Genomic DNA, 9,701 nt, shown 5'->3' on the forward strand with positions numbered 1-9,701 from the left:
TCTGTGATATGAATCCTTTGCTGGCATGCTTCCTGTCCCCTACCAGACTGAAAATTCTCCAAGGGCAAGACTTGGATTTGCTTGTCTTGGTATTCCATACTATGCTGTGCTAAAACAGGTCGCAAATCATTTGCTTTTTTTTTTTTATACAAATAGTTTATTGTCAAATTAGTTTCCACATAACACTCAGTGCTCATCCCCACAAGTGTCCTCCTCCATGCCCATCCCCCCCTCCCACCCACATCCATCAGTCCTCTGTTTTTGTCAGCATTCAAGAGTCTCTCATGGTTTGCCTCTCTCTCTTTCCCCCACCATTTCTGCCCTTCTTCTCCCCCTTGTTCCTCCGTCAAGTTCCTCCTAATCCTCCTATACGTGCAAATATGATATTTGTCCTTCTCTGCCTGACTTATTTCGCTCAGCCTAACACCCTCAAGGTCCATCCATGTTGCTACACATGGCCAGATTTCATTGTTTCTCATTGCCATGTAGTATTCCATAGTATAGATAAACCACATCTTCTTGATCCATTCATCATTTGCTTTTGTTTTATTGGTCTGTGGGCATCAGTTTGCTGATCTCCATCAACCTTCCCTGAGTTAGGTGGTGAGCTGATTCTAAAAAGAAAGAGGTTACTTGGCTTAAGAGGTGCTGGATGGATCATCACCATCATCTCCTGTGTCCACTAAGAACTTCCTAATGAGAAGGTCATGACCACATCACAAGTGTCAACTAAATACCTGGCTTAAATGATCAAGTTGCTGCTCTCTGGAATGATTTAAGGCTGCTAGAAGGACAAGGAAGGCAACTGCAACGAGTGTTTGTCTAGCATCTACTCAGAGCAAAGTATTTTGCCAAGTACCCTATCATAGCAGTATCAGCGTGTGAATTTACGGAGGATCTACAAAGTGGTACGTATTATCCACGATGCTTTAAAAACAGTTTCTCTCAACCTTTCAGTGGTCCTTCTGTTTTCACTTCTCCTACTCTCTAGACGATAAAACTGAAGTTTGGAGAATTGGAGCAATTTGTTCAAAGTCCTGTAGCTAGTCAGTAATTGAAAAGAATCTAAAATCAAGTATAATTCCAAAGCTGATTTTTCATCTGAACATAATTTTTTGAATGGTTACCATTAGCACAGTTAAGTATTAATTGTATTACTGTTTCGGCTGTTTAAAAGTAATTACAATGAAAAGGTTCAAAGGTTGATAATATATGCATTTGTTTTATGGAAAAATGGCTCTGGGCTCATATAAAACTTAGAAGTCATACATACAGACCATTAATGATAGCCAGGGGATACGGTCTATGTTCAAGGTGCATTTGGAGTTTGGGAGAGACAACAATTTGTTCTGCCTGAGGCTTAGGGATCAATTTATGTAAGAATGACACTTGTGGTGAGCTTGGCTAGGAGTGAGAAGTGAGAAAGGAAATCAGGGGACCGAATTCTAATAAGATGGGTATAGTGTGGCAAGGAGTGTGGTTGAAATCCAGGAAGGGACTTGAACAAGAAGGACTCTGAACTTCGTATCACAGGGACATGTTTCTCAGACTCACTATGTTAACAGACTTTCTCTAGGAAAAGAGAAAGTCTTTCTCTAGACTTGGGACAAGCTCTATTTCTTGCATCAGGAGTCAGAGGGAACATTCGTGCTGGTATCATATGGACTGTTAAGAGTCTTACAGTAAAAAGCAAACAGCAGAGAAAAAAATCTGTTGAACTCTGCATAATGCAGCCAAACTGCTTTTCAAAAAAACAATTCATAAAATTATTGTTTGGAGCACCTCTTGGGAGAAGCTGGTATTGGCAATGGAACGCCACTGAAAATTTTAAGCAGGGGGATAACACAGGGTTGCATCTTAGAGTAACTGTTCCAGCAGCAGTGTGAATTATAGATTGAAAAGAAACAAGGCTAGAGACAGGTGATTTTTTAAACAATGACATCAGTATTTAGCTTATCTGGAACAAAGAAAGTTCTAATTCATGTTTTTTAATTAGAGTGAAATTTGTTATTTGACACAATTAAACCACCTGTGTCCACAGAGGCCAAGAAAGTACCTTTCCAACAGACTGTAATCGTCCAAAAATGTTTCAGAGGAAAAGCAGATATGGGAAGAGGAGACCCACTCATAGACACTGGGGTAAACCGTCAAAAAAAAGCCCTGGCTAGCCTGGCTCCTTCTTCTGTGTCTCTGGAGAAAACTTGAGAAACAGCCTTTGGGTTCACTTCTCCAGGAATATAGTCCTTTTCTAAATTTCTTAAGAGTATGAGGCCTTAGAATGGCTTTAAAGAAATTACACACTGCCAGACATGGCTTGGAGCCTGGCTGGGTAGGAGGACATCACTCCCACTTTACAGCATGCTGGGGGTGGTGAGTGGGCCAGACTCACCCACCACATTAGGGAGGTGTGTTTCTCCTGTGGGCTCTGCCCTCTCTCTTTCTCCTTTAATTCCTACACCACCACCATGAGGTAGGCAGCGCTGCTGCCATTTCATGGATAAGGAGACACACTCTCAGGCCATTTTTCTCATCTCACTGAATCGTCAGAACAACCCTTTGAGCCACACTTCTTCACCCCCATTTTTTTGGGAAAAAAAAAGAGACCCTAAGGCTGAACAGCAAATGAGAGAGCCAGGATTCATACTCAGGTTTCATACCCACCATTTTCTTTGACTGTTTCTCTACTTGATCCACTTTGAGCAATAAGGACTTGAGAAATCATTGATTTTATGTGTAGAGTTCATTTGAAATGAAATAAAACTGTTGTCTCTAGATATCTGAATCTTAAGGTATATGTTTTCTCTTAGACCTTTTCTCTCTTTCCCCACATACCATCTCCTTCCCCTACTGAGAACTCAAGTCAGCAAGCAGAGCAGGCAAGGGGGCGGGCATAAACAGGGACAATGTTTTCCTAAGGGATGTGCCATGAGCCCAGCTACCATCTTGATTCAGGCTGCCAAGGTTAAAGGGCACATGAGGCTAGTCTACAGAGCTGCTTTCCATATACAGCAGAGAGAACAGTGTACAGTTTTTAAGAGACATGGAGGTTTGGCCAAGAACACAGTGCTTATTAGCATGCAGTGGATATTTGATCACTGTTGACTAAATTGAATTTAGTGTTTTTATACACCCAGGAAAAGTTTCCTCCAATTGGGAACAATGGTAGCTCTACATCCTTATGCATAAAAATAGGCGAACTTTGAGATTCTATCTCAACCATTCAAGACTTACAGTACAATCATTAAAAATAACTCTAAAATAAATGGCTACATGTGGTAAGGCTTGCTCTAACATTACTAATTCATTCTTCCCTGAGAGGAATTCAGCATTGTAAACTGATGTGCAGACATGACATCTAAATAGACAGTACTGCCATGCCTGAGTAAATATTAAATCACATTATCTGACAATCCTTGGGGAATGGCTTTGCAATGTCAAGACAATGGGGAAACGATGTGAAATCAAGTTCATAGAAATTTGACTTTCATGTTCAAAATAATGAATCTGTCTCCTTGAATGTTTATAGGGAGAATATTATAATCCAAAATGCTTACACAATGATAGCAAGGTATTTCTATGAAGATGAGGGGGGTTAAAATGAAATGGATGTTAGCCTATCTTAGTGTGTGACCACATTCATGTATGCCTTCAGGAAGCAATCTCCATGCTTACCACATGCTACACACTGTGCCAGGTGCTGGGGTGCAAAAAGGAGGGCATATGTGGTCCTTGTCATGTAGGGGCTCCCAGTCCAGTGAGTGATGGCTGTTACTGAAGCATGAATAGGGCCCTAATGGACGACCGTGGAAGAGCACTCTTTCTGTAAAAGGCATCTGACACTTGTCTGGAAGGTGAGAAGGAGTTCATGAGTGGGGGTGCATAGTAGGGGTGAAAGGCATTCTAGGTTCAGGTTTAGCAGTGAGAAAAGATAAAATGTTCAAGGACTGGTAAATATTTAGTAAGCCAGAGCTCAAGGCAACTGTGAGCCAAGTGACATAGATAAGATGGAAGGGCAGGCAGGGATCAGATCTTAACCTTTTAGGACAGACCTCAAATGAGGAGCAACTGGAGTGGGAACTGTGTCGAAGGTCTCAGAGAGAGCAGACAGGAGTCAAGGCCAGATCTAGGTGACCTGGAAGCCATCCTCTATCTTACACCACTTGCTGATTAAAGAAATAAGTTGTGACGCTGTAGTTCAGGGGCAACAATAGATCCCTGACCTCCAGGTTGATTTGGATCACCCTCCTGAAGGAGAGGGTGAGAAAGTGACCAAGATCACATTCTACTCATTATTCTCCATGCTCAAAGACCTCAGTTTGATTTCATCTGAGCTGGGCCAGGCCAATGACTGCAGCAAGTATTAGTTTTGAGCACCTTCGATGAAGGCGCAGTCACACCCCTGTCCTATCCATGTGTACAAGATTCACAGGGTACCTGACACTTCCTCATAAGGGCAGCCTGCAAAAGTTGTTAACATGCACCAGCAGCTGTTCCACAGTCCCCAGTTTAAGAGTCATAGCTGTCACAGGCTAATACAGCCAGACAGGAACTTGGAGTGGGAAGCCCATCAGGGCCACGTGACTCACAGTCCAGCTAACCCAGGGCTTCCCTGAACACATGAGCCCAGAGTGTCCCACTTGGGAATCTTTCTCTTTTTCCTAAATTCTCCAATATACAGAGAGGGTCAGATGAATATCCTCTTAATCCCATTCACCAAGGCACAAAGGACACAGCATCTCCACCTCTCAGCCTTCCCACTGAGTTCCCCTAACCCCTGGGCCACCACTTAGATCCTGAAAAGGTATCTCAGACTACTGTCTGCCATCTGCTCCATCACAAAGCACCTTTGACAGGCAAGAGCTGGCAAGATGACTCAATGGCTCTCACACTGGGGAGAAACAGAGCCACCGGTCTCTTTCTGTGGGGAGCCTCACCGCTCCCCAGTGAGGGCAAGCACACTGGAGTGCGCACTTAGGGGAGAAGAGCCTGCATCCAGCAAGGTAAAAGCACATTTACTAGGGAGGAGCTGAGCCTCCAGAGCAATCAAGGCATTTCTAGTGTTCTTCCCCCAAGAGCTCTTTGGACCACGAATGGCAGAGCACTGTGTTCTCCATCGATTCCCACTTTGGATATAGCTTCGCAATCTAAGATGCCAGGCACTCTGCCCACACAAGGCGCTCTGTCCCTGGGAAGCCCCCTCTCCTGCGGGAACACAGCCATGTATCTTGGCCTGCCCTGGAGCCTAGGTCATTGTAACTTCAGCTCCCTCCATGTTAAACTGAACAAAACTGGGCTGAATACTGCTGCACGGGGAGTTATTTCAAGCCTTTAACTTAGTGACTCCACTGAAATGTAACAACGCTGTGAAGTGCATAGGACAATGTGACTCGTGGGTGACTTTTACATCCAGCTCTGCTAGGCCGGCTGTCCTCATGGTACCTCGATGACTTTCAGTCATCAGCTGCTTGCCTCCCTCCATGTGTGTAGAAATGGAGGGACTTGGGGAGATAAGAAATGGGCCTTTTGAGGGTAAATGTGCTCACAGGCCAGAAGTGGTGCCAAGAGGAAGGAGTGTTATAAGGACTCTCTATGGTGCTCTGAGTTGTTCTGGCTTTCCCCAGAGACCATGGCAAGCACAGAGCCATCCTACACAAGGTTGAGCCAAGAAGGGAATGGAAGGGAAGAGTCCCCTTGGAACAGGACTCTGCCAGCTGCCTAGAAGGCCACCTGAATGTCTGCTATAGTAAGAGAAGCCCCTTCTGAAACAGTAAAGACCTCTCAGTAAAGACCTCAGTATCACCGATCCATCCCAGGGCAGCATATCACGAACAGGTTGAGGGGATCATGGTAGAGCACTTAAGGAGGGAAGAAGCCAAGCTGGCATTCTTAAAAAGGCATTTACTTGGTCATCCGCCATAATGAGTCATTTTTTTCCCCATTTTTTTTACACTCCCACACCTGCCATCACCCCCTACACCCCATGTCCAAGTTGTGTCTTAGGGATGAATGTGATCTTGCTTGTCTCTGTTCCTCAGACTTCTTTGTTGCTTTGTTTGACTGATTCTTTTAGCAAGTTACACTGCCACAAACCACTTCCTGGAGCCCAAAATATTTTGCTACCTAGATATACGTTTATATTTAAAATCTTTCTTTTGTTGGAAACCCTAAAAGACTAACGTGAAGGTAAGATAAAGGAGATATGTTCAGAAAACCAGAATGAAGTCAGGGAGTCAACACACCATTTAAGGAGAAACAGATGGAAGGTGATATGTGAGATATCTGAGGACAGAAAGTTTATATATTTTAATGTATGAAATAGAGGTATGGAAATAATCTAACTCTGATACATGGCTATTTGGATTCTCTGCCTAAAAAGACCGGGACCATAAAAGAGATGGAAAGAACAAGTCTGAGCCCCCTGCTTCAAGGCAGGGCAATGCTGGAAGACTGTGTTCCTTTGATTCATTGACAAGCTGAGTTGCCCCATGGAAAATTCAGCTGTCAGCTTCACATCGAGTCCTACATGAACAGAATCATCAACTACCCCTTCTTGAAATCATGTTGAGAACACAAATCAAGATCTATTTCTGGAAAAGAGCAAAGCAGAACAAAACTAGAGATGAAACCCCCAAAGGAGATGTCAAACTGTCCCATCAGGAGGTATGGGTTCCCTGATAACTAGGCAGGTGTCTGTTCACAGCCTCTCTGATGCTTGCGTAATCTTTCCAGAACAATCATAAAGTGACAGAGCAGCCAGCTCTCTGTCAGAAGTTAGCTCAGCATGCAATTCTGACCATCCAACTAGATCCAGCTCTGAGTTATGCTGAGTGAAAACCTGGCTGCTGGACGTTAAAGACAGAAGTCTTTAAAAAACAGTTGCCTGTAAACACATCAGAAGGCAAAGCTACATGTTGCAGTTAACCTAACTACCACAAGGTCTTTTTTTTTTTTTAATAGTTTATTTTCAAGTTGGTTTCCACATAACACCCAGTGCTCATCCTCACATGTGCCCTCCGCCATGCCCATCACCCCCCTTCCCCTCTCCCCCACCCATCAGCCCTCAGTTTGTTCTCAGCATTCAAGAGTCTCTCATGGTTTGCCTCCCTCCCCCCCCCAACTATTTTTCCCCTTCTTCTCCCCCATGGTCCTCTGTTAAGTTCCCCCTAATCCTCCTATATGTGCAAACATATGGTATCTGTCCTTCTCTGCCTGACTTATTTCGCTCAGCATAACACCCTCAAGTTCCATCCGTGTTGCTACACATGGCCAGATTTCATTCTCATTGCCATGTAGTATTCCATTGTATAGATAAACAACATCTTCTTGATCCATCTGTCAGTTGATGGACACTTAGGCTCTTTCCATGTTTTGGCTATTGTTGAGAGTGCTGCTATGAACACTGGGGTACATGTGCCCCTATGCATCAGCACTCCCCACAGGGTCTGTTTTCAATGGAGGTTGGAGATGGATGGGTGAGAGCTAAGAGAAGAGACAACATAGAGAAAGAATGACGAAACTACTGGTGACTTATTTGTATAGTACAAACAACTGCAAGTTGAGGTCATGTTCAGAATTATGCCTTCTCTGCATCTTTCTGAAAGAGATCGCTTCCTTGCTTTAAACAAATGTAGCACTCAAGCTCATGCCTCCACGTTATCATTGCCTTATAGGACTGAAGCATATGCTTACAAGGGTTAAAAACAACTTAAAATATATTAAACAACATTTTTCATTGGCATCTGAGCAACAGTGCCCACTCCTGTGATCTTTTTGTTTGCTGGGGCTTTTCATCCCTCTTTGAAATCTCTCTTATAAGACTTAAACCTTCTTCTGAGGTGCACATTCAAAAGACAGAAGAAGAAAGTGTTTATCAGAAAGGTGAATTTCCAATTCCATCTTGTTCCAGCCTACTTTTCAGCCATAGTGCTTTCTGGAAGTTGCAGAGCTTTCACTTTTAAAATGAGGTCAAAGTCCACTTCATCACAACTTACCTTGGAAGCCCGGAAAGAGAAGGCTGTGGACTTGGTGTCTGACTTTGCCCGGTCCTGCAGTATAAGGCCTTGGTCCTCTGTCAAGGCCAGGTAGTGGCCTGTGGTGAGATGCCGGAGTCGGAAAGCCTGGCCCCATCTGATGTTACTGCCACTCCAACTGGGCAGATGAAAGAGACAAGAAACTGCATTTACACAAAACTAAGTCTATTTCAATATTTCTCCTGTGCTTTCTTCCACATGCTAGCAGACTTATAAGCCCTCTGGGGTTTATCCCCTAAGGGACAAAGCACTGGTCTCCTGGATTGCTTTAGGATTTTAGGTCTGCTGGCAACTCAGCATGGTATTTTTCTCGTGGCCTCTCTTAATACCAATGAGGGGGCACCCTTGTGCACTGTTGGTGGGAATGCAAACTGGTACAGCCACTGTGAAAAACAGTATGGGGGTTCCTCAAAAAATTAAAAATAGAACCACCCAATGATCTAATAATCATACTACTGGGTACTTACCCAAAGAACATAACAACACTAATTCAAAAAAATACATGCATCCCAATGTTTATTGCAGCATTATTTATAATAGCCAAGATATGAAAGCAATACAAGTATCCGTCCACAGATGAATAAGTTTGTATGCTTATATATATAGATATATACACATACCATACCTTTTTAATACACACGCACACATACACACACACACACACAGAGGAATATTATTGAGCTATCTAAAAGAATGAGGTCTTAACTCAGAAGTGGACCCCAAAATATACAGCCAACTAATCTTTGACAAAGCAGGAAAGAGTATCCAATGGAAAAAAGACAGCCTCTTTAACAGACGGTGCTGGGAGAACTGGACAGCAACATGCAGAAGAATGAAACTAGATCACTTTCTCTCACCATACACAAAAATAAACTCAAAATGGATAAAGGACCTGAATGTGAGACAGGAAACCATCAAAACCCTAGAGGAGAAAGCAGGAAGCAACCTCCTTGACTTCCACCAGAGCAACTTCTTACTTGACACATCCCCAAAAGCAAAAGAATCAAGAACAAAAATAAACTATTGGGACCTCATCAAGATTAAAAGCTTCTGCACAGCAAAGGAGACAGTCCATAAAACTACTAGACAACCGATGGAATGGGAAAAGATAGTTGCCAATGACATATCAGATAAAGGGTTAATATCCAAAATCTATAAGGAACTCACCAAACTCCACACCTGAAAAACAACCCAGTGAAGAAATGGGCAGAAGATATGAACAGACACTTCTCCAAAGAGGACATCCAGATGGTCAACAGACACATGAAACGATGCTCCGCATCCCTCCTCATCAGGGAAATACACATCAAAACCACACTTAGATACCACCTCACAACAGCCAGAGTGGCTAAAATGAGCCAATCAGAGGACTCTAGATGCTGGCGAGGATGTGGAGAAACGGGCACCCTCCTACACTGTTGGTGGGAATGTAAACTGGTACAGCCCCTCTGGAAAACAGTGTGGGGGTTCCTCAGGAAACTAACAATAGAACTCCCGTATGACCCAGCAATAGCACTGCTAGGGATATAGGAGTTCTGATGCATAGGGGCACACGGACCCCAATGTTCATAGCAGCACTCTCCACAATAGCCAAAACATGGAAAGAGCCTAAGTGTCCATCAACAGATGAATGCATCAAGAAGATGTGGTTTATCTATACGATGGAATACT

General features: G+C 43.5%; 1 protein-coding gene across 1 annotated transcript in view; it reads right to left on the bottom strand.

Moving 5' to 3' along the window:
- Window positions 1–9,701, bottom strand: part of RYR3 (ryanodine receptor 3) — a 373,605-nt gene that overhangs the window by 277,133 nt on the left and 86,771 nt on the right. Inside the window, exon 10 of the mRNA XM_077771636.1 lies at window positions 7,992–8,148. Coding sequence (XP_077627762.1) covers window positions 7,992–8,148 — 157 coding nt within the window. The remainder of the gene's footprint in view (window positions 1–7,991; window positions 8,149–9,701) is intronic.

The sequence above is a fragment of the Crocuta crocuta genome, unplaced genomic scaffold, assembly GCF_008692635.1.
Source record: "Crocuta crocuta isolate KB4526 unplaced genomic scaffold, BGI_CrCroc_1.0 scaffold156, whole genome shotgun sequence".
In the NCBI taxonomy this organism is placed as follows: domain Eukaryota; kingdom Metazoa; phylum Chordata; class Mammalia; order Carnivora; family Hyaenidae; genus Crocuta; species Crocuta crocuta.